Source organism: Cricetulus griseus, chromosome 6 (assembly GCF_003668045.3).
Source record: "Cricetulus griseus strain 17A/GY chromosome 6, alternate assembly CriGri-PICRH-1.0, whole genome shotgun sequence".
NCBI lineage: Eukaryota > Metazoa > Chordata > Mammalia > Rodentia > Cricetidae > Cricetulus > Cricetulus griseus.
This window is the reverse complement of record NC_048599.1, coordinates 56,447,843-56,472,892: the sequence shown is the minus strand read 5'-3', so window position 1 is coordinate 56,472,892 and position 25,050 is coordinate 56,447,843. Positions and strand designations below refer to the sequence as shown.

At 40.5% G+C, this 25,050-nt stretch overlaps 1 protein-coding gene across 3 annotated transcripts in view; it reads left to right on the top strand.

Annotated features, from left to right (window-relative positions):
- The first annotated feature begins 2,303 nt into the window (after window positions 1–2,303).
- Window positions 2,304–25,050, top strand: part of Ctdspl2 (CTD small phosphatase like 2) — a 49,661-nt gene continuing 26,914 nt past the window's right edge. For 2 of the 3 annotated variants that reach the window (XR_003486561.2, XM_027422003.2), the window contains exons 1-6: window positions 2,306–2,653; window positions 12,118–12,327; window positions 17,190–17,328; window positions 18,281–18,430; window positions 20,179–20,391; window positions 23,328–23,406. Coding sequence is in view for 2 of the 3 variants with exons in the window: in XM_027422003.2 (XP_027277804.1) it covers window positions 12,142–12,327; window positions 17,190–17,328; window positions 18,281–18,430; window positions 20,179–20,391; window positions 23,328–23,406 (767 nt within the window). In the remaining variant the exon portion in view is untranslated. Of the gene's footprint in view, window positions 2,654–12,117; window positions 12,328–17,189; window positions 17,329–18,280; window positions 18,431–20,178; window positions 20,392–23,327; window positions 23,407–25,050 lie in introns of all 3 variants that reach the window. The other variant, XM_027422004.2, reaches the window with a different exon arrangement.

The following is a 25,050-nucleotide window of genomic DNA, read 5'->3' as shown; positions in this document are numbered from 1 at the left end:
GGGCGAATCTCTGAGTTCGAGACCAGCCTGGTCTACAGAGTTAGTTCCAGGACAGCCTCCAAAGCCACAGAAAAACACTGTCTGGAAAAAAAAAATTTCAAACATCGCCTGGGCTACATAAGAACCTGGCTCCAAAAGAAAAATTAAAAAAAAAAAAAGGAAAAAAGTTTAAAAATCTAACACAACATGGATTGAGAACCAATGGTGTACATAGCACAGAACAAGTTTTGAGTCCAATAGTCACAGGTTCATTAAAGTTTCACCGAAAATCAAAACATAATTAATGGTTATCTAATGCATATGTTGGAAAGAAAAAAAAGTAAATCAAACATCCCCCATTGAGTACTAAAATTATTTTGTGTATAAAATGATATGAATATGAGGTCAGAAAACAATTCTGTGGTTCTCTCATGCTACCTTGTGTGATCCATAGATGATACTCCTGTCATCAGGCCTGTGCACACAAAAAAATCTTGAGATCTGCCTGCCTCTGCCTCCCGAGTTCTGGGACTAAAGGCGTGTGCCACCACCACCCGGGTGTTTGGAAGTTTTTTAACCTGCCTCAGTAATCCCAAACGAGATGATTACCTGTGTCCTACCACAGTGTAAAAACAATTTTATGCTGGGAAGACTCAAATGGACTCTTCGCTATGACAGGATCGCTTCCGAAGACAAACCATCCGTTCCACATTTTGAAGGAGAAACAGTATTTATAAAAGCAATCTACTTACACTTTTTTTTGTTTTTGTTTTTTGTTTTTTGTTTTTTTTTCTCGAGACAGGGTTCCTCTGTGTGTTGTTCTGGCTGTCCTGGAACTCACTCTGGAATTCGGGGAATGCCCGCACACCCCATGTACACGTCTACATTTGCCTTTCCCCACCAACAATCAGTGCCTCAACACAATCCTGTCTTGGAACTTTACTTTTTCTAAGAACACAACTCTTACAAAACCAGACCCCCCTTTTATGCTTCACTTAGTGAAGTCTCTTTTGTTGTTGTTTTTGATTTCCAGACAGGGCAGAATTCTCTGTGTAGCTCTTGCTTTCCCGGAACTCGCTCTGTAGACCAGGCTGGCCACGAACTGACAGAGATCCACCTTCTTCTGCTTCCTGAGTGCTGGGATTTGAAGGCGTGCGCCACCACCGCCAGGCTCACTTGGTTCTAAGTCTTACGAAAGTTGCCCAGACCCGGTCGGTAGCTGGCACAATCATAACACTTCTATAACTTACTTTACCATACCCTTAGGATTGTCTTCGGTGGAGTGTTAACTCTGGGAATGCAGAGACTTGCTTTTCCTAACTCCCTGTTACATCCTTTTTACACAGTTCGTTTCCAATACACGTTGTTTACAGAATAACCAAAACGGCTTTTTTTTTTTTTTTTTTTTTTTTTTTTTTTTTTTTTTTTTTTTAAGAGTTGCGGTCCAAAGCTCAATGCGCAGTCTAGATCAGTGCTGTCAACCTTTGGGTCTCGATCCCGCCCGGCGCGGGTCGGGTGGGTGTCAAAGGACCGTTTCGTACGGGTCGCCTAAAACCATCGGGAAACATAGCGATGTTACGATTCAGAAGGGTGCCAAAATCAGTTATGAAGTAGTAACTAAAATAACTTCATGGTCGGGGGGATCAGCACGACAGGAGGAACTAACTCCATCCGAGGGCCGCGGCGTCAGGGAGAGAACTGCTGATCTGGATGCAGGCTGTCGGGCTCGGAGACCCGAGTTCTCGGCGTTCGTACGGGGTCGCCGTCCGCCCACGGCGCGAGGAGCCGAAGGGCGTGGGTTTGTATCCCAGGTCCGAGAGCCACGGCTGCTCTCGCTAGCAAGAAAGAGAGCCTGGGGGAACCCCGGGGAAGCCGTCAGAGCGCCGGGGGAGCCACAGGCACTGGCTCCCGCTCCAGCGCGCCAAGCCGTTAGCACCGCCCCTCCCGGCCGGCCGGCTCCTCCCACCGCCGCCCAGTCTCTAACCCTGGCCGCCGGGCGCTCCGCGCGTTCTTAAACCCCGCCTCCCGGGCGAGGGCGCGCTCCCCTGGTCGCTCGGCCCTCGGCGGTTCCGTTAGCGGCGGGAGGGAAAACCGTCCCGGCTGGCGTCCCCACCTCCGCGGCTAACGCTTTCCTCCCTACTCCCCCTGCGACCACCCTACCGCCCGCTACGGAGGCCCCCGAAGTACAAACGTCCCCCAGGCCCCGTGCCCCCCCTCAGAAGCTGCGTCCCGTCAAACTCCTCGGGCCCTAAGGCTCTGTGCTCGGTTTTTTTTTTTTTTTTTTTTTTTTTTTGTCCCTTTTGGTTTTGGTCAGGAATTCGCACCGGTGAGTTCCCCAGGGCGGCAGAAACTTAAGCCTTTTCACGGAAGTAAAAGTTGCACCCTCCACCGCCTCCTCCCGCCCCCGCCGCCCAGGCCCTCCTGCATTCCTTCCCTCCCGCCTAGCCCGAGAGTGGCGGGCGGGGGAGGAGGGAGCCAGGGCGCCTGCGCGCAGAGGCCGCTTTCCATCCGGGTCCCTGTCCGTGCGGTGCAGCAGGTCGGTAGGCGGGAAATGGCGACTGGCTGAAGGAGCTGGTTCTGTTGCTGCTGAGGGCTAAGCGGGAAAGACACCACCTATTGCGCACTCGGGACCATTGCCGGAGCCTGAGGACACTTTTCTGTCGTCACAGTGAAGGTAATTCCCTTGGTCCAGACGCTGCCGTGGCTCCCAAGCTCAGTCCTCTTCCAGGGCCGTCTGTCGGGATCTCCTCCCCTTCCCAAGCCGAGCCTTCAGCGGTTCCAGCGCGTCCGTAGGCATGCACTGTTGGCGCCTTGTACGTCCACGGTGTGGAAGCCGCTCTGGCCTGGACTTTCCCCTGGGAACGGAAAGGGAGCTCACTTCCCGCCAGCTTCAGCTCTTAGGCTGCGGCCTGTGTTGTGATTTCTGGGGTTAGATTTCACTGTGCTACCCACCCCCCCAAACCCCATCTCACGTTCCTACTCTCTGACCCGGTGGTCCTTATGGCTAATTAAGTGAGATTGCCTTTTCGGACCTTCGGTAATTTTATTCTTGTAGGGTGCTTTGGGGGGGGGGCGTTGCTCTAGCTCAGTTCTTAGGAACAGCTTTTGAGAATGTGGAGAGAGAGGTTCTAGGAACTTGTGTCTTCTGTACTAGTAAAATGTTGAGTTGACAGTACTACTTTTTAAAAAAAAAATCAATAGTGGTAGTAAAAATCAGACTAGGTGGGAGGCCTTTGGTTTCCATAGTGGTCAGTTATGGGTGAATCTTAATTATACTATAGTTAACATGCTGTTTACTTTGGGTATGTCCTATGAGCTTACCTTTGCATGCTTGACCAGGATTCTGTTATAAATAACTGCATAAGTAAATGGTGTTTATTTACTTCTCACCCTAGTGGTAGCTGAATGTGTGAATGATGTTAGGCACTTCAGGAGCGCCTCAGGGAAACCTATGGAGATACTGCTGGGAAACTACCCTAAACTCCCGAGATGAATGTATTTAATAGATGTTACTCCAAGGCAGGAATTTATCTTTCTAATGTTAGTCAGGCAATACCAAGATGACTCCTTTCCGTGGTATACAAATTAGTGACATGAAATGATAGGCTTATCTGCATAATTTTTAGATCGTAGATTGCTTGTTATTTCCATTCATCAGACGCCAAGTTACACATTTTTGTTTGCGACCTAGCAGTTATCTTTATAAAAGCTTGGAAATGGCAGTTTGAAGCTATTTGTTTTACTCACTTTTTCTAAACATAAAGAGGTCCTCAGGGTTTTTTTTTTTTCCCCCCAGTGTTTTAGTCTTGTAGAATTTGGGGCATTATAGGTGTTTTCCTTCATGGATAAAAATGAAGATTAAAACATGGCTTGTATTACATATCAAATAATGTTTATCATTTAGTATTTTTCTGCTCCATAGGTCGAGCCTAGAGTATTTCATGTTCATGTTAGGATTGAGTTTCAGTAATAACATGCACATGCAAACATCATTATAGTTTTCATTCGAAAGACTTAGCCCAAGGTCATAAAGGAAGTCAAAGTAAAATGTAGCTCTTTTATGAAGTAGTCTTAGGAGTGAACTGAGCCTCACTGCTTTTTTAGGATGGTTTGACTTACGGGGGTTCATCAGTGGAAGTGTAGACATACTGGCTACTTTGGAGTCTATTTAAGAAATGGGGTCAGTTATGCTACTTAGAAGAATTAGAATAAGTTATGTGTCTAATGCAGGCTTTGTATTGTAAGATGTTTTGGGATAGTTTTTTGATAATACTTAGTTTATAGGTAAGAGTCAGTATTGTAGACTGTCTCCAAGGTTTTCCAAGTTGGTTAGTATTACATTCAATTAGTCCTAGTACCTACATCCTTTTTTGTTGTTCTTTTTTTTTTTTTTTTTTCCTTTTTTTGAGACAGGGTTTCTCTGTGTAACAGCCCTGGCTGTGCTAGAACTCACCTGTAGACCAGGCTGGCCTCAAACTCTCAGAGATCCTCCTGCATCTGTCTCCAGAGTGCTGGGAGTAAAGGTGTGCACCACCACCGCCTGCCTACCGGCTATATTCTTAATACTTTTGTGTGCATGATTTGAAAGGATGTAAAAGCTTCTAAGTGGTGTAGTCCTTAACTTTTGTGTGCTGTTTAGCTGTTTAGCAATAATAGGATTGTGTAGCAATGCCAAATAGGATAGGTATATTTTAGAATATTCTGTTCTGCATAGTGCTAGTGCCTTTTGGACATTTCATTTGAGCTGGTGATGTTAATTTTTCCTCCACCATTAGGAAATTGGTGATTGGAAAGTGTATCTTTTCCAAATTAACCTAGCATATTCCAAGACTGATTTTTGGTCAAATGGCTTCTTGGAATGGTTATAACAACATCTGGCTGTGTATGTAGCTCAATTGGTAGAGTGTTTATCTAGCATGCAGGAAGCCCTGGGTTCTATTACCTAAATCCCCGTCGCCACATAAGCCATTTATAGTGGTTTGTCAGGGAGATGGAAGCAGAAGAATCAGAAGTTCAAAGTTACCCCCAGCTGTATTACAAGTTGAAGGCCAGCTTGTGCTATATGAGGCCCTACCTCTAAAAGACATGGACCTGTTTGGAAAGGACAGTAGACTTGTAACTGCAGAATCAGTTGTTGATTGAGTGAAGTAGAATTAAGTTATCTTGGTTACAATACACTGTACTTTGATTGATGAATATAGTGGTTTGCCAGAATTTGAAAAAGGCAGCATCTCATTCTCTGTAGACCAGGCTAGTCTTGAACTCCCAGAGATCCACCTGCCTCTGCCTCCTGAGTGCTGGGACTTAAGGTGTGCACCACCAACACCCAGCTTCTCAAGTTGTTATGGAAATATAAGGGGAAAAGATACTTTTAAGTCACAAATGTCAAATATGTGAGATGATATGTTCTTAAGTAAATTTTTTTTTTTTTTTGAAACAGTTTCTCTGTGTAGCTTTGGAGCCTGTCTTGGAACTTGCTTTGTAGACCAGACTGGCTTCAAACTCAGAGATCCGCCCTGCTTCTGCCTCCCTAGTGCTGGGATTAAAGGCTTTACCACCACTGCCCAACCAACTAATTTTTATTAGTTGGTTAAAGTTGCCAAACCATATTTTAAACTGGATTGGCTATAGGGAGTGCTTTGTGCTACACTGAAGATGAGGTTGTTTATTTACTAGTTTTTGTTTGTTTGTTTGTTTTTTAATGAGACAGGGTCTGGCTATGTAGTCCAAGCTTACTCAAACTAAGATCCTTCTTCCTTAACCAGGAGCACTGAGATTTAAAGGTTAGTGCCAACATGTCCCAAAATTAGGCTATTTAATAGGCATGAAACTTGCTAGAATGAACAATTTTGACTTCAGTTTTTGCTTACTTACCCTAACATCTTTATGCCTTAACCTAAGCCATACAAGGACTAATGTTTGTATGAGTACATGTGAGTACATGTTTTTTTTTTTTTTTAAATCTCTCTCTTAAAAAGCCCCACTGTGGGGCCAGGTGTTGGTGGCGCACGCCTTTAATCCCAGCACTCGGGAGGCAGAAGCAGGTGGATTCTCTGTGAGTTCGAGACCACCCTGGTCTACAAGAGCTAGTTCCAGGACAGCCTCCAAAGCCACAGAGAAACCCTGTCTTGAAACCCCCCCCCCAAAAAAAAAAAACCCAAAAGGCCCCATTGTGTAGTGTTGGCTGGCCTGAACTCCCAGAAATCCTCTTAAAGCCATTGAGTACATCCATTTTTAAAATTAAAGTGTATTGAATTGTTATTGAACCTACCTTACAAATAAGTAGACCTAGTTGGTTGAGATTTTGTTGAGAATTGCCATGCTTGACTTCTGGGAATGCTGGGATTAAAGGCATGCCCCACCAGTATATACTTAGTCTTATGGAATTCTTTCTGAAATGCTTTGTTTAAAATTACAAATTCAGGGCTGGAGAGATGACTCAGTGGTTAAGAGCACTGGCTGCTCTTCCAGAAGTCCTGAGTTCAATTCCCAGCAACCACATGGTGGTTCACAACTGTCTATAACTCCAGTTTTAGGTGATCCGACACCTTCACACTTACATACATGCAGGCAAAGCATGAAAGCACATGAAATAAAAATAAAGTATTTTTAAAAATTCCAAATTCACCTGGATATGGTGGCACACACCTTTAATCCCAGTGCTTGGGAGGAAGAGGCAGGTGGTTTTCTGTGACTTTGAGGCCAGCCTGGTCTACAGATCAAATTTCAGGATAGCCAGGGCTACACAGAAAGAACTTGTATCAAAACAAATTACAAATTCTTAGATAAAATATCATTGTATTTTACTCATAAGTGAGAATAGCTTGTTAAACTACACATAGGTGAGGGTTCAGAGACAGTAGAATTGAGAAATTTGTAGTGCTGGCTCTTCTAGTTCAGTAGACCAGGCTGGCTTCAAACTCAGATTCATGTGCACCACTACTGCCCAGCAAAGAAAGTTAAATTTTTATATACTGGTTGTGATCCGGAGATATGTGGAATTTAAGAGTATTGTCTAGGTAAGACGAGCATAATGAGAATAAAATTTACATAGTGAAACTCTTGGTCTCCAGTGATCCTCTGGTACTTTTGTGAACCTGGCAGTAAGTAACAGTGAGATTTAAGTATGGCCTTAAGATAAGACTTTATAGACAAAGGCTTTTTATTTTGTTTTGTGGCAGGGCAGACAAGATAGGTTTTGAATCTTTTATGTAGCAGGGGCTGACCTTTGAACATCTTGCCTCTACCTCGAAAGTGCTTACATTACAGAAATAAGCCACCATGTCAGGCAACAAATAAAATTTTGACATAAAGTCACAATAGGATAGTTAACTATATTGGGATCCCATATTTCACGATATGCATAGCTTTCTATAGTAGATTGAAAGAAAGGAAGATTACTAGTATTCCATTGGATTTCTAGTATTCAGGCTTTCATAATAGCTGCAATAATTTGTAGAACAAGTACCTTTTTTTGGCTTTTTTTTTTTTCAAGACAGGGTCTCACTGTGTAGTACTGGCTGTCCTGGAACTTGCTCTGTAGACTAAGCTGGCCTCAAACTCACAGAGATTGCCTGCCTCTGCTTCCTGTGTGCTGGGATTAAAGGTGTGAACCACCACTGCCCAGCCTCTTTTTTTTTTTTTTTAAAGAAAGATGAAATAGTATAATGGAAGGTGGCACTTTTGAGTGCCTTGAAATAATTGGGTTTAAACTTCATTAATAGCCATTTGTATATGGTCTCACTGTATCTCTGGCTGACTTTTTGTCTGTTTTTATTAGGTGACAGAGAAGTCTCTCTGAATTTCTTTAGTGACTTAGGTAAGCAGGAGAGAGAAAATGGGTACATCTAACAGCAGAACATTTGTTTCACACTAGAATGTAGACTATTACTTTTTCTTTCATGGATGTCATAATGATTAGGAGTCATAATGATTTTTAAGATAAAGAGTTAATCATAGAATTTTAGATTTAGTGGAGAACAAATTCTTAATTCTTCTAAAAATAAGTTCATTGTTTTCAAACTGAGGTTTTTTTTTTTAATTAAAAAGGTTTATATTGTTTACTGTGTGTATGTGTGTGAGTTTGTGAGTGTGCATGTGTAACACATGCACTGTGGCGTACATGTGGCAGTGAGAGGCTTGTAGGAATTAGGACTTGACTTTCACCATGTGGGTTCTGGGGATCAAACACTTGTCATCAGGCTTGATGGGAAGCACCTTTACCTGCTGAGCTTTTGCCAGTCCAATTATGAAGACTTTTTTGTTTGTTTGTTTTCCAAGACAGGATTTCTCTGTGTAGCTTTGTAGACCAGGCTGGCCTTGAACTCACAGAGATCCACCTGCCTCTGCCTCCTGAGTACTGGAACCAAAGGTGTGCACTGCCACCACCGCCCGGCTAATTATGAAGACTTTTACATGTGTAATAAATATTTAATTAAAGTGCTATAGGATTACTTGTATAAGATACAAGGATGTGGACAGGTTGGATCAATGACTTGTTTTTCACTTTGATTTAGTATATATGTATGCATGCATATTTTGAGACAGGATCTGTAGCACAGGTTGGCCTCAAACTTGGAGTGGTCTTCCTCTCATTTTCAAAATTATAGGCATGATCGTCTTGCTGAGCTCAGCCTTTTACAATCATTGAACTCATGTTGTCAGGCTTGGTTGCAAGCATCCTTACCTGTTGAGCCATCTTTTTTGTTTGCTTGTACTTTTTTTTTTCTCTTAGAGACAGGGTTTTTCTGTGTAACAGAGAACTAGCTCTGTAGACCACAGAACTCACAGAAATCCACCTGTCTCTTGCCTCCCAAGTGCTGGGATTAAAGGCGTGTGCCATCACCCAGCTAAAACATTCTGATTATTTCAGTGATATAATTTTCTCTCCTGTGATCTTTTTGAGAGAAATGGGAAAATTGGGTTGAGTTCAACGAAGACTGGGTTGTGTGTGCGCCAGATTCTTAGGGTTATGGATTAGATGGTTGCCTTAAGGAGTTTTTAAATTCTTTGCAGTGCTTCTACATGCTTAGCAAGGGTTCAGCTTCTGAACTACATCTCCTGTCCTTGCCATCCGGACACATCTATTGAAGGAGATTATCTTGGTGTAATTTAGTAGGAGCTAAGGGAGAGATGACCTCAGGGTTTATAGAAGTTTATGGGTGTGGGGGTGGTTTTTTATTGGTTATATGATACTTGGGCTGAGTTTTAAATAGTGAGGATAACTAGATAATTAGTTGAAATAATCTTTGTGGTAAAGAGGACGGAAACATGGTTAGAGAGTACAGAGTGTCAGCAACTATGATTACTGCAGTACAGAGAATGACAGCAAAAAAAAAAAAAAAAACAATGAAGGAAGAAAGACTGTACCTGGGAATCCTCTCTGGGGGAAGTGGATTGCCAGTGCTGATTGTGTGCTCCAGGCTCTGTAAGACCCTGTCTCACTAAGTTGGAGAAAGACTGAGGAGCGTCCCTGATGTCCTCCACACATGAATACCTCCATGTATATGCACCCCTACACACACACTGCAGTACGTATTGTTGGATGATATATTTGCCAGTGAGTTTAGTTTTTATTGGAAAGCAGTTGATGAGAAACCAGGTAAGAGCAGTAGGCAAACTGCTGTAGTTCAAAGGGTGGATTTAAAGGGAAAGACTGAAAATTTAATTTTAGAGGTTAAAAATCAGAATTTGATAATAGAGGGTAAGGGAAGGATGTCACAACTAGGTGGTTGATGGAGTTTAGGTTTCTTGGTAGGCTATGTGGGTAAATATAGGAGAAAAAAAATACAACAGGAAGAAGATATTTGGGGATTTGTTTACCTGGGCATCAAGTAACTGCAAAACAAATCTATTGCCCAGTTTTTTGTTTTTTGTTTTTTTTGTTTTAGATTTCTGGGCAGCAAACTTTATAATCCTAAATGAGATCTGGTTGGAATGTTACAAAAATGAGTGCTTTATTTTTATGTCTCAAGTTCTTAGACTTAAAATATTATCACATTTTACCATTTTCATTCATTAGTACTAGATTTATTTACTAAACACGATCATGTCCCAGTCTTCTCCTATCTTTTTAAGTGTTATAGAGAAAAATTGTGTGGTGGGTTATAGAGATAGATGGCTCAGTGACTTAGAGTCATACTGCTCTTCCAGAAACCCTGTGTTCAGTTCCCAGCACCCAGTTAATTCATCAGGCAGCTCGCAAAGTGCCTGTAACTCAAGCTCCAGAGATTTGAATATCTTCTGGTACAAATACACATGCAGGCAAAACACCTAGACACATAAAATAAATATATCTTAAGTGTTGATTGGGTTCTGTAGTGAAGCCATCTGGACCTTGTGTTTTACATATGTTTTTTACTATATATTGCGTTTTAAATATGAGGTTAATTGGGCTGTTTAACATTGTGTAATGCTTGGATTTTTGTTGAGACAAGTTTTGCTGTGTCTCATGCTGGCCTGGAAGTCAGATACTCCTGCCTTGGCCTCTTGAGTGCTGGGATTACAGCTGTGTGCCACACTGTCTCCTGCTTGTGACTCATCTTTTGAGGAATTTGCCCATTTTACCTGAATTGGTGAATGTAAATGGTTTGGAAATTCTCCATAATTCTTTCTAAGTCTACAGTCTTTGGTTCAAGTTTTCATTCCCAATATTGACAAATTGTATGCTTTTTCTGATTCTTTTACTCAACCTGCCACCTTGCCAGCTTTTGGAATATTTTACTGAATACTGAATATTATGAATAGAAAGTAAATGCTGGTAGAATGTATTTGGAAAATTGGATTCCTGGACTTGTAAGTGAAGGCCTTTGGGATAGCCTAGTCAAGAGTTGAGTTTTGCTGGGCAGTGGTGGCATGCTCCTTTAATCCCAGCACTTGGGAGGCAGAGGCTAATCTCAATGAGTTCCAGGCCAGCATGGTCTACAAAGTGAGTTCCAGGACAGTTACACAGAGAAACCCTGTCTTGAAAAACCATTTAAAAAAAAAAAAAAAAGTTGAGTTTCAGTTTCCTGCATCATTGTCTTAAGTTCCCTTGTTATTTTGCTCAGAATCCAGCTCTGGGCTTTTGTTTATTCTCCGTGCCTCAGTGTTACCTGGTGAGTGCTATCCTAGTGGCAGTTTGCATCTTCCACCCTTTTCTTGTCCTTAATGATAGCTTCTCTTGTGCCTTAGGTGTTAACTGGACTTGCCACCCCTCCAGAGCCTTCACAGTTTTGTACCTTAGGGGAGAGAATTTGGTTTGGACTCATTGTTTCCTACACTAGGGGTTGCTCCAGCATCTCAGATCTCATGTTAGCTCATGCTGGCCCATGTTCATCCAGTCTGTTAACAGTTTTAGGGACTGGAGCAATGTATAGTTATTTTATGGGTTCATTATTTTATGAAATATTTTTGAAATGAAATTATATTTTATATATATGAATGCTCTGCATGTAACCCTGCAGGCAAGAAGAGGGCACCAGATCTCATTCAAGGTGGTTGTGAGCTACCATGTGGTTGCTGGGAATTGAACTCATGACCTCTGGAAGAGCAGCCAGTGCTCTTAACCTCTTAGCCATCTCTCTAGCCCTCTAAAATTTTTTGAATGTGTGTTTTGCCTACATGAGCATCTGAGTACCAGGTATGTGCTAGTACTTGGAGAGGCCTGAAGAGGGTGTCAAATCCCCTAGGAACTGGAGTCAAAGATTGCTGTGAACCTCCATGTGCGTGCTGGAAATCAAACCTGAGTTCTCTGGAAGAGCAGCAAGTGCTCTTAACTGCTTTACCATCTCTCTAGCCCATCTCCCCCCAATAGTTTCATTTTAAATATGAGCATTTGTATATGTGTTGCTGGGGGCAGAACCTGGGACCTCACATGCTGTACAGTATTTTACACCTTGACCTATAAATCCAATTTTACTGTGTGTGGTAAAATTGAACTCATATGGAAGTGATCCAGCCTTTTTTGTTACTCTTACATGATTATTAGTTTTTAGAATTATATTTATGAAGTTCATTCATCAAATGATAGGTTTTACCCTTAATACAGCTTAAGGTCAAAAGGACAAACCCATTCCCTACCTTGTGAAGAAGTAGAATTTTGTTGTGTAAAATAACTGGACATATTGGGTGATAACTTATGTTATTTTTCTCCTACAGGTTTACATGTGGCACCCATAAAAGATGAAGCTGAGAACACGGAAGGCTTCTCAGCAACCCAGTCCAATCCAAACACAGCGCACTGCCAGAGCAAAAAGGAAATACTCAGAGGTTGATGATAGCTTGCCTTCAGGAGGAGAAAAACCATCAAAGAATGAAACTGGCTTATTGTCTTCAATTAAAAAATTCATTAAAGGAAGCACACCCAAGGTAATACTTTAACCCTACGCCTACATAAAAAGATCATGCTTAGGTTGTTTCCTCTAAGCATATAGAAGAGAAATTGATATTGATAGAGCCCTCTTTTTTTTTTTGTTTTGGTTTTGGTTTTGGTTTTTCGAGACAGGGTTTCTCTGTGTAGCTTTGGAGCCTATCCTGGCACACTCGCTCTGGAGACCAGGCTGGCCTCGAACTCACAGAGATCTGCCTGCCTCTGACTCCCGAGTGCTGGGATTAAAGGCGTGCGCCACCAACACCCGGATAGAGCCCTCTTTAAGGGCTATACACATTTTGGCTTTATTTTGAGTAATATTACATATGAGATATTTAATGAAAGACAGACATTCCACTGTACTAATGATAGCTTTCTATCATGGTTGTTGTTTTGTTTGTTTGTTTGTTTGTGTTTTTCAAAACAGGATTTCTCTGTATAGCTTTGGGACCTATCCTGGCACTTGCTCTGTACATCAGGCTGGCCTCGAACTCACAGAGATCTGCCTCCCGAGTGCTGGGATTAAAGGCATGCGCCACCAACGCCCGGCAATTTATTTTTGAGAGGTATTTGCTATGTAGTCCAGCTAAACTTCAAACTATGGCAGCCTTCTTGCTTTAACTTCCTGAGTGTTGGGATTATAAGTGTGTGCCACTATACCACTAGCCTTCTGGTTTTCAACATAGTATTGTAGAAAGCAAAAGAGGATTTTCTTCATTCTTTTGAATTATTAAAGAAACAAAATTATTAGAAGAAAGAATGGCTTCTGGACTAGGAAGGATATGTATCTTCTACATTGATGTATGAGTTAGTATTAAACCACTTAAGGAAGTCAGTTACTCTTCTAAGCCTCAGGGAGATTGGGATTGGTGCCAAGTGCTTGGTCTCAAAATCATTTTCAGACTAGATGGTACAAAGTGGAAAATCAGTCTTAGAAACTTCCAAGTATGTCGTAAATGTGCATTGTTATTAATGGTATAGATTTTTTTATGACTTTATATTTCTTGGGACAAGTATTTTTGAAAAATAACAGTTTCTTGGCTTGTGTATAGGGATAGGTTTGGTTATATCTCCTTTTCTCTCTCTCTCTCTCTCTCTCTCTCTCTCTGTTTTCTGAGACAAGGTTTCTTTGTGGAACAGCGTGGCTGTCCTTGAACTAGCTCTATAGACCAGGCTGGCCTGAACTTGCAGAGATCCACTTGCTTCTGCCTCCCAAGTGCTGGGATTAAAGGCGTGTGCCACCACCACCCTGCTGAGATTTTTATCTTACGTGCATGGGTACTTTGCCTGTATGTATGTATGTATGTATGTATGTATGTATGTATGTATGTATGTATGACAGTGTTCCTATGAAGAGGACATTTGAACTTTTGGAACTGGAGTTATAGACAGTTGAGAATTGAACCAGAATCCTCTGGAAGAATATGCACTGGTACATCTCTCTAACCCCTTAATTACCTTCAGAAGCTCTTTTCTTCAGTTATGATCCTTTTTTTTTTCTTTTTTTCTTTTTGGTTTTTTGAGACAGGGTTTCTCTATGTAGCTTTAAACTAGCTCTTATAGACCAGGCTGGTTTCATACTCACAGAGATCTGCCTGCCTTTGCCTCCTGAGTGCTGGGGTTAAAGTCATGTGCCATTACCGCCAGCTCAGTTATGATCATATTTTGAGGTATAGCTTCAGCATATGAATATTAAGTCCAACGCCTGGCTTAACTCCTTCGTTTTATTTTTGTTTTTTACATTTAGGAATTGTTTTGATTCTGGGCTCAGTATATATAACTCACTATGTATAATAAGCTGGCCTGAAGCAGATTTACCTGCCTCTGCTCCCAAGCACTGATCTTCCGTGTAGTCCTGGCTGACTTTGCACTGAACCATGTAGTTTAGGCAGGCCTTGAGTTCCCAGGAGATCTGCCTACCTAAGCCTCCTGAATGGGGATTAAAGCCATGTGCTACCACCACCCTTGGCTCTTCTCCCCCTTTATTTGCCCTTAACAAAGTAAGTGGAATCCTCAGTTTGTTTCAAATCTAGATTTTGGCTCAAAGGCTCAACACTTCTGATTTAGAATTTTGAAACTGTTAGCAAGAACACTCAGGAATTATTTACATACAGCCTTTCTGCTTTTGGATTTCTAATATATGTTTGAAGTGAAAGTTTCACAGTTTTGATGTGGTATAATTTTAGTGAAATGCTGAAATATTTATATCTCACAGTAAATCCATATTTACGGATCTCCTAATCATGATCTACAGAGGGAAATATTTTTTATATTATATTACATATGCAAAACAAAACTCGCTATAGATGCAGACACACATTACTAAAAATTGGGCTCATGGCATTCTGTAATCTGGAGAAACAATTTATCACTGAGGTCTCCCTTTGGCTTCCCCTTCCTCATGTAACCCAGGCTAGCCTGATAGGTACTCGGAGCAATCCTCCTGCCTCAGCTTCCAGAGTGGTGAGATTGTACCTCCTGCCTCAGCTTCCAGAGTGGTGAGATTGTAAAGAGCTATAAACCCAATTTTTTCTTTTTTTCCTTCTTTTTTTTTTCTTTTTTTTTTTGAGACGGTGTTTCTCTGTATTGTTTTTGAGGTTGTCCTGGAACTCACTGTTTAGACTAGGCCGACCTTGAACTCACAGATCCGCCTGCCTCTGCCTGAGTGCTGGGATTAAAGGCGTGTGCCACCAATGTCTGGCTATAAACCCAATATTTAACTCTCAATATTGTAATGGACTCTGATCATTTTTGTTCTGTTATTTCTTTTAAAGATGATCATAAAACTAATTCCATTTTATGATTCACTGTTGGATTTATGTCCCTTATCTAAAAAACATTGTTAGGTCATTTGTTTTATTTTGTTTTGAATCAGTCTTAAGAAAAGTCTGGGCCAGCCTGGAACTAGCTGTGTAGACCAGGCTGGCCTAAAACTCACAGAGATCCATCTGCTTCTGTCTTCTCCTGTGCAGCGATTAAAGGCATGCAGCACCGTGCTTTCCCAAACAGTGTTCGTGTTGCATTTATGTATTTCCTACTCTGTCCCCTGCAGTATGCATATCTAGCACTTAGCATTTCTATAAAGATTCTTTGAAGAGCCAGATTGGGGGGTTAGTACACGCCTTTAATTCCAGCACTCAGGAGGCAGATGAAGGTGGATCTGTGTGAGTTTGAGGCCAGCCTGGTCTACAGAGTTCCAGGACAGCCAGGACTGTTAAACAGAGAAACCCTGTCTCCAAGAGCAAAGCAACAGAAGAAAGTATTCCTTGAAGAAATGTTTCATATTAGGGTTTGGATAGTAATACTGTTTGTTTGGTTTGGTTTTTTTCAAAAAACTTATTTATTCATTTATTTGGTTGGTGTTTCAAGATGGTTTCTCTGTAGCTTTGGCTGTCTTGGAACCCTGTGAAGATTAGGTTGGCCTTGAACTCACAGAGATCCATCTACTGCCTTCCAAGTGCTGATATTAAAGGTCTGCACCACCATGCCTGACCTTAGTAATAGAATTCTTAGAATGAAATAACTCAAATACCATAATATGCATTTTTATTCATTTTATTTGTTATGTTCCTGTATATGTGCATGTATGGGTGTGTATGTGCCAAAGCACATGTGTGAAGGTCAGAGGATAACTGGGAGTCAATTCTCTAAACCATAAAAAGTCCCAGAGATCCAACTCAGGTTATCAGGTTGGCGGCAGGAGCCTTTACCTGCTGAGGCTTCTCCCTGGCCCAGGACCATAATAAGTAGGTAATTTTCTCTTCTCTTTTTCCTTCCTGTGACAGTTTCATGTAGCCTAGTCTCACCGTAACCTCTTTATGTATCAGAGAATGACCCCTGAACTCTTGATCCTCCTGTGTCTACTTCCAAACTGCTGGGATTACAAAACACACATCACCACACCTGCTTGGGCTTTTAGGGATCAAAGCCAGAGCTTTGTTCATGCTAAATAAGCACTGAGCTACAGCCCCAGCCCCTTGGTTGTCTTTTGAGACAGAGTTGCTCTACTTCTGGCTGACCTAGAATATGCCATGTAGCACAGGCTGACCTTGAGCTTGCAAACAGATTTTTTTGTTGTTTTTTTTGTTTTTCTGAGACAGGGTTTCTCTGTGGCTTTGGAGGCTGTCCTGGAACTAGCTCTTGTAGACCAGGCTGATCTCGAACTCACAGAGATTTGCCTGCCTCTGCCTCCCAAATGCTGGGATTAAAGGCATGTGCCACCACTGCCCGGCTTTGCAAGCAGTTTTGATTTAGTCTCCAGGAGTGTGGAATTACAGGTGGAATTGAGCCACCACACCAAGCTTAGTATATCAATTAGTAAGCTGAGGAAAAATTCTTCCTCTTCACCCCAATCCGTACATGGTCACCCAGTTAGTATCCTGAATTGCCCTGAATCAGTTTTTGTTTTGATTGTGCCCCAAGTACAGATTCATTATAACATATTTATGTAATTTTGTCTCTTTATAAGTAATATTGTGCTTTCTTTTTTACTGTGTGTGTTTTGTTTTCATAAGTTGAGGTCTTACTAGTATCTTGGGCTGACCTCAAATGGGGCAGTCCTGCCTTAGCCTCTCAATTGCTAGTGTTTATAGGCCTGTTCACTAAGTCTGACTTACTGTTAACCGTGTATTCTGTGAGGAATCTTGGATGACATAAATAGTAACATTGGCTAATAATTCACTGAATTTGAAAATTTAGTGTTTCAGGAACACAGAAAATTTAGGAGCCTTAGAAAACTTGTTCTGGGGATGCTGTCATTACAGTTGTGTAGTATAACAACATTAACACTTTAATATTGTATATTTCATTTAAAATGAAAGAGTAATTATGCTCAATGAAATTTTTCCTATTATGTCTTAAGGAAGAGAGAGAAATTCCTTCAAAACGGAGTAGAATTGAACGTGATATAGATAATAATTTGATTACATCAACACCAAGAGCTGGAGAAAAGCCTAACAAACAGTTGTCTCGAGTAAGACGGAAAAGTCCAGTCAATGGAGGTTTGTTGATGTTTTGATGCTATCTTTCCTTTAGCTGTAAGCATAAATCCCTCTTCACCTGCTATGTTCTTTGTTTTGAAAACCTGCTTTGAGGTTAGGTATGGTATCCTATGCCTGTAACCTCAGTGGATTGAGAGGTCAGGCTAGGCAACAAATCAAAATACCATTTCAGAAAGCAAAAACAAACATTTGGAGCATTTTTAACCTTGTTTTTGTTTTGAGACAGGGTTATTCTGGCTTTGGAGGCTGTCCTGGAACTAGCTCTTGTAGACCAGGCTGGTCTCTAACTCACAGAGATCTGCCTGCCTCTGACTCCTGAGTGTTGGGATTAAAGGTGTGTGCCACCACCGCCCAGCTATTACCTTGTTTTTTATAATTATTTTTGCACTGAGTATTAATTTAAAGCATCAAGTGAAATTAAAAATTATCTTCCTTTGAATTAAAATGAGTACAGGCAGAATACCAAATTTATATTTGGACTAGGGCTAGGAGGAATAGACCTCCGTAGTATTGTGCTTGCATAGCTTGCTCAGTTTCCAATACCAAGTAAAAGTATACGTATCAACATTCATTTATCTGTCGTTCACTAGAAATAGATGTCAGGAAAAGTCTTTTGTCTGAGTGTTGGAATTGATAACTTGTTTGCTTGCTTATAATTATTTTCTTCATTTCCTGTTGTTCTGTGCTGCTTTGAAACCTTTCAGTCTATTTAGCTTTAGTTGTAAATCAACTTTGAAAAAAATTCAGTGAATGTTAACATTTATAAAACATTGTAAATAGACTAAAGTCATTTGATTTATAAGGAATTTCTCCCAGGATTTCTTTAATAAGCACTTTTGAACATTAATGTTAGTCTACATGAAATACTATGAAAGAACTTTAAAAAATGATTTACAGCATAAAACGTGAAATGCAATGTTTTCTAGACATTACTTTTTTTTCTGTTTCCTAGAAGCTGGTGGTTATGAAATGACAAATCAACATATAAAACAAAATGGGAAATTAGAAGATAATCCTTCCTCAGGTAGTCCCCCAAGGACTACATTGCTGGGGACCATATTTTCTCCTGTCTTCAACTTTTTTTCACCAGCAAATAAAAATGGTAAGTAAAAATCATTGTTTTAGATAGTTAAGCTTTCATTATAATTTAGATTTAAAAATTATAGTTTTTCTAGATTTTAAAGATCTTTTTCAGCTGGGAATAGTGGGAGGTCTGTGAATTTGGGGCCTAGCTTACACAGAGAAACCCTACTTTAAAGAAAGGACCAAAAAAGGGGGGGGGGGTTTACTGGTACATTTTGTCATAGAAGAGATGAAGGTGAACATTAAAAAAACCTAACTGAGCCTGATGATTCGAAGGGCATTGGTTTCTTTTGCCAGAACAATTTCAAAGTAACACTTTAATTTGGAAGCTCTATACTATTGACCTAGAAGAATAAAATGGATAGTTAGAAAGGTGGCAAAAGTGTAGAGGTCTGTGAATATTTTAATGTCAAAGAAAACCTAATGAAGTCACTTAGTCTGAAGGAATTGTTTGCATTTATGATATCAAACATATACGTATGCTTAAAGAAAAGAAAGGTCTAGTAGTAAGAGATTGAAAATAGAGGAATGAAAATTAATAGAGGCTATTGACTGATCTGGGGTCAGAAGAAGGGGTATGAACTTACCTGAGACACAGTGTTTTTCCTCAGTCTGAAGGGAAGAAGCTCTAAAGGAGAGTACAAATGTTGGCAAAGTGTTAATTCTGCTACATGCAAGCTAGGAGTTGTGTGTTAGACTTGTAAAATTAAGCAGTAGTATATGGGAGATGGAAGCAAAGAACCACATAGTCACAAAACATTAATCTGAAAGTAGTAGTGTTTTATTTATTTATTTATTTATTTTGGCTTATTAGTGGAAAATCACTAAACTGGTAGCAATGGAGATGAATGTATACTGGAGCTGGAAGAGTAAAAACTTTGGGGATGGGTTCCAGGCAAAGACATACTTTTAGGAGAGGGTTAACTATAAAATAAGGGAAGAGCTTCAGGAAGTTGAGAAAACTGGAAGTCAATTTTGTTATTTTTGTTTAAAATTATACTTGAAGAATTCTAGAAAGAAACACTTGGTGTGATTTCATAGTCTGAGAAGAATTAAGGAACTATTCTTTGTTACTAAAAATGGAATTTTTTCTTACATCTTTTAAAAATTATTTAGTCTTGGGTCTTTTAGTAAAAAGATTCTCATAGTTAGGGAATATCTAGCCCGTTCTTGGATAACATTCCTGTGGTTGAAAATTTAGTTGTCCTCCGTGGCTACAGTGTTTAGTGTATTTGAACTGGAAAGATGAAGAGCTGTTTGGGGTAATGAATGTTTATCAAATGACTCACACACAGTACTTTAATGGAAAGTTCTAAATTGTGGTTGTTATTTGACTTATTAGGTGTTTCTGAACTATTTGAGAACTTAAGGAAAACTTTGCTCATAAATATTACTGTAGCCATGCCTGGTGGCACAGACCTGTAATCCCTAGCTGCTGGGGAGGCTGAGGCAGGAGGATTGAATGTTCAAGCCCTGACTGGGCTAACTTAGTGAGACCTTGCCTCAGAACTTGAAAGGAGACTAGGGGTGTAACTTGATGGGAGAGGGCTTACCTAGGTTCAGTGCCTAGTACTGAAAAGCAAAAACTGAAGCCTATCTTTATTCTCCATTGTTTAGTGGGATTTTTATAGATACTTCAAACAATGGTACCCTCAGTTTTGTTTTTGTATGGGTTATCGTCTAAATAAATTGTACTTTTGATTGCATGTTGCTTTTCTAATATTTGTGTTTTGAAGTGACTCATAGTTTACTGATGGACAATTTCAGGAACGTCAGGCTCAGATTCCCCAGGACAGGCTGTGGAAGCTGAAGAGATAGTGAAGCAGCTTGACATGGAACAGGTGGATGAAATAACTACCAGCACTACGTCAGCTAATGGAGCAGCTTACTCAAATCAAGCAGTTCAAGTGAGGCCATCGATTAATAATGGCTTAGAAGAAGCAGAAGAAACAGTTACCCGTGATATCCCACCTCTTACAGGTGAAGAAAATACCCCTTTAACACATCTTATGAATAGTTATAAAAACATAGCATGTAATATTTTTTCTTTTTTTCTTTCTTTTTTGTTTGTTTTTTTGAGACAGGGTTTCTCTGTGGCTTGGAGGCTGTCCTGAAAGAAACTAGCTCTTGTAGACCAGGCTGGTCTCGAACTCACAGAGATTGGCCTGCCTCTGCCTCTTGAGTGCTGGGATTACAGGCGTGCACCACCACCGCCCAGTTGTGTTTAGTCTTTTTAAGAAGTGAAATATGGGACTGAAGATGTGACTCATTTGGTAGTTTTGTTTTTGTTTTGTTTTTTTGCCTAACATATGAGACCACAGGTTCCATCCCCATCACTAAAATATTAAGTAAAATAGATAAAATCATGAAATTTCTATAAAGCATAACCCGGTAATGCTAGGAAAGATATGCTTTAAATTAACCAACTAAAAGTAACATACCACAAATTTAGTAATACTGAGATTATCAAGCACATCATTAATATCGTGAACAGAAGAGCAAGGAGGCAGAAACAGGTGGATACCTGTGAGTTCAAGGCCAGCCTCTTCTACATAGCCAGTTCCGGGACAGCCAGGGGCTTCACAGAGAAACCCTGTCCCCCCAAAAATAAGATTGTGAATTGATAATTGGTCTGTCTCCCCCCTCCCTTCCTCCATCCTCCCCCCCCCCATGTGGTTGTGTGTCTCTGTGGGTGTGGGTGTTGTGGGTGTCTCCACAGGGTTTTTCTGTATAATAGTCCTGGTTGTTCTGGAACTTGCTCTGTAGACCAGGCTGTCCTTGAACACACAGAGATCTATCTTCCTGCCTGTGCTTCCTGAGTGCTGGGACTAAAGCTGTACACCACCACCATCTGGCTAGATAGTCCATTCTTTATAGTAAGACTTGGGAATAACTTGTCTGTTGCCTATTCATTTATGCTGGTTACTTTGTCAAGTTGTTTTTTTCTTTTCTTTCTATTTTTGTTTTGTTTTTTGAGACAAGGTATCTTTGTGTAGCAATGGATGTTCTGGAACGACACTGTAGACCAGGCTAGCTTCAGACTCAGAGATAATGCTTTCCCCTGCTTCCTGAGTGCTGGGGTCAACGAGTTGTGCACCAGTGCAGCTGGCCTTAGGTTAGGTGAAAATTTACAGTTCTGCCTCAGCTTCCTGAGATTTGTTAACTACCACTCTCAGCTACAAGTATATGGTTTTTGTGATGGGAATTATTGACATGGATGATTAAAGTAGGATCATTGACTCTGAACTTTTTCTTTTGGTTTGGTTTTTTTGAGACAGGATTTCTCTGTGTAGCTTTGGAGCCTGGACTGTGAGCTTTTTCTGATTGAATTAAAGAACCAAATATACAGAAAAATTATGATAGTGCAAGTAGCAAATGTACATTGTAATTATTCTGGAATGTTTTGAAAAGCCTGGCAGAAGTTTTCAGTTATTCATCTTTTAAGGAAGGGAGGGGCAGACAGATATCTGAGTTTGGACAGATACGTTTACATAGTGAAACCCTGTCTTGAAAAACCAAGGGGGGCTAAAATGTCAGTCAATAAATAACATCAATCATAATAAAATGGTGAATGATAAAGGGCTATTTTTTTTTAACTGAGAATATAGCCAAAGATAACAGGAACACTGGAGGCTTGTTCTGACTTTGGACTACTTATTTAAGCTCTTGAGACAGTTTCAACAGTTATTCAAGCAGTTACACTCCCCATCTCAAAAATAAGGAACTAAAAGTAGGTAACTAGCTGAGCTTCATGGCACACACCTATAGTCTTAGCTCTTAACAATTTGTATTGGATTCTCCTTGCACGTTATTTACCTTGTAAGCAGCTCTGCCCTCTTTTGCCATTTTAGAAAATTCTCATAATATTTCTTATGCTCTGTCAGTTGACATGGTCTTGGCTCAAATAGAGTGAACCATGGGACACAGAATATAGAATTGCTTCTGGCTGGGCAGTGATGGCACACACCTTTAATTCTCAGTGGGGAGTCACAGGCAGGTGGGATCTCTGTGAGTTTTGAGGCCAGCCTGGTCTACAGAGAGTTAGTTCCAGGACAGCCAAAGCTACATAGAGGAACATCACCACCCCACACCCGTCTTGACACACACACACACACACACACACACACACACACACACACACACACACACACAAAAAAAAAAAAAATTGAAGGAATGGGTTTTTTCATTTTATCTTATTGGAAGATCACAACAGACCTGAAGCGCAGAGGTCATAGAGCAGCTTTTTACTTATCAGTTTGCCCTTCATGGCTCACTCAGCTTTGCTTTTTTTTGTTTTGTTTTTTCAAGACAGGATTTCTCTGTATTGTTTTGGAATCTTGCCTCTGCCTCCCGAGTGCTAGGATTAAAGGCGTGCGCCACCAACGCCCGGCTTCAGCTTTGTTTTTTATATGAAACTTCTCAGGGATGGCACCACCTACAGTACACTAGACATTCCCATACCAGTCATTAATCAAGAAAATGCCCATAGATTTGCCTGTAGGCCATTCTGATGGAGGCATTTTCTCAATTGGGGTTTCCCCTTCTAAAAGGACTCTAGCTTGTTGAATTAACAAAAAACTAGCTAGCACATTCATTTTATGCTCATTTTTCTTGCTGAAAATGACAGTAATTATTAGACAGTAATAATAAATAGATTTCCGATTAGCTGATAGAAATCTTAATTCTACTAGCCATTTTGTAGTTTGCTATGTCATTGATAGTAGTAATTTCTTTTGGATATAGAGTTAAATCTGTTTTACTGAATGTCTTTAAATCTTAAATCTTGATAAATTATTTATCTTTAATCTAAAATATACAGGACCTCAAGAAGCTCTTGTATAAAGACAGTAAAAATGTGTACTTTGTCGGAAACTTCTGATGAGTGAATGTAATCTTCTTTTCCTCTTACTAAATAGCACCAGTAACTCCAGAGAGTGGTTACTCTTCAGCCCATGCAGAGGCCACCTATGAGGAAGACTGGGAAGTATTTGACCCGTGAGTTGTTTTGTAGTTATTAAATTTTCTTTCTTGAATTTTCTTTCTTGAATGATTTTCAGCTTCATGATGGAACTGAAAAATGATGTTTGTCCAGTAGAAACTGTACTTTGAATTTTGAAGTTCAACTTTTTCCTAAGTGGCAGTACATAGCAGGGTACTCTTTCATGTTGGGCAGAGAACTCTATCTCTGACTTATCCTGTGTTCTCACGAGGGCAGACAGCTGATGTTCTGCATTGTTTAACTTAGGCTTTATATTCTGTTAGTACTATATTTGTTAGTCTAGGTATATCATATGCATTTTTAAACTTACATTATTTTTGTTGTAAACATGGGAGATAAATCCCATGATAAGAGCTTGACCTGTAGGTAGGGTATAATACTTATAAGTGAGTTTTGGAGACACTAATCTGTATACTTTTACTTATGTGTTTTCAAAATTTAGTTTACTGGGTGAAGTGTTGAATTAGTTACTGCTTCATTGCTGTAACTGACAAGAAGCAACTTAGGAAGGGTATGTTTTGGTTAGTATCTTAAGTTAAGGATGCAGTCCCTCATAGCAGGAACTGTGGCAGTGAGACCCTGCTAACTGTGGCAGATAGGGGTATTCAGCTGCTGATGACTTTTTTTTAAAGATTTATTTATTTATTTTGTATACAGTGTTCTGCCTACATGTATCCCTGCAGGCCAGAAGAGGGCACCAGATCTCATTACTGATGGTTGTGAGCCACCATGTGGTTGCTGGGAATTGAACTCAGGACCTCTGGAAGAACAGCCAGAGCCATCTCTCCAGCCCTGCTGATGACTTTGTGTCTGCTATCAGAAAGCAGAGTAGTGAATGTTCTGTGCTGCTAGCTTTCTCCTTTGCCCATGGGACAGTGCTGCCCATGCTTAAATGTCTTAGGAAACACCCTTAGACACACAGAGATGTCTGTCTTCTAGGTGATTCTGTTAGATTGGTACAAAAGTAATTTGCAATCTTTGCAATGTTGAAATATATCTGATATTGGAATACTTAAATAAATGAGGTTATCCTACAAATCATTTTAATGTACATTTCTTTATTAATACACGCTTTTTATTTTTAGGTGGGTCTCACTACGTAGCTTTGGCTGGCCTGGAATTTGAAATGTAGACCAGGGTGGCCTCAAATTCACAAGTGCTGGGATCAAAGGTGTGATCCACTATGTCCGGCCCATACTGTTTATTTTATACTATGGAAATGATACGAAACAAAAAGCAAATTAAAGCCATTTTATTTTTTTGTTTGTTTAGTTTCTTTGTGACAGGGTTTCTTTCTGTAGCCCCACTGTCCTGTAACTTGCTTTATAGACCAGGGTGGCCTTGAAGTCACAGAGATCCTCCTGTTTCCTCAGTGGTGGGATTAAAGGCATGTGCCACCCAGCTCAAGCCATTTTCTTATTTGAGTTCAAAATGTGCTCTATCAGTAGCATATTTGGCCTAGAAATTGTTAGTAAACATACAGTGCAGTGGTGGTTCATGATGTTTTCCAATGGAGACTCGAGAAGGAGCTAGTGGCTGGACAGCAGAAGTTGACAAAGACCAATTGAGATCAATCATTGCTCATGAATCTCTTACAGTTATATAGGAAGTTGCTAAGTAACTATATATTCAATGGTCAT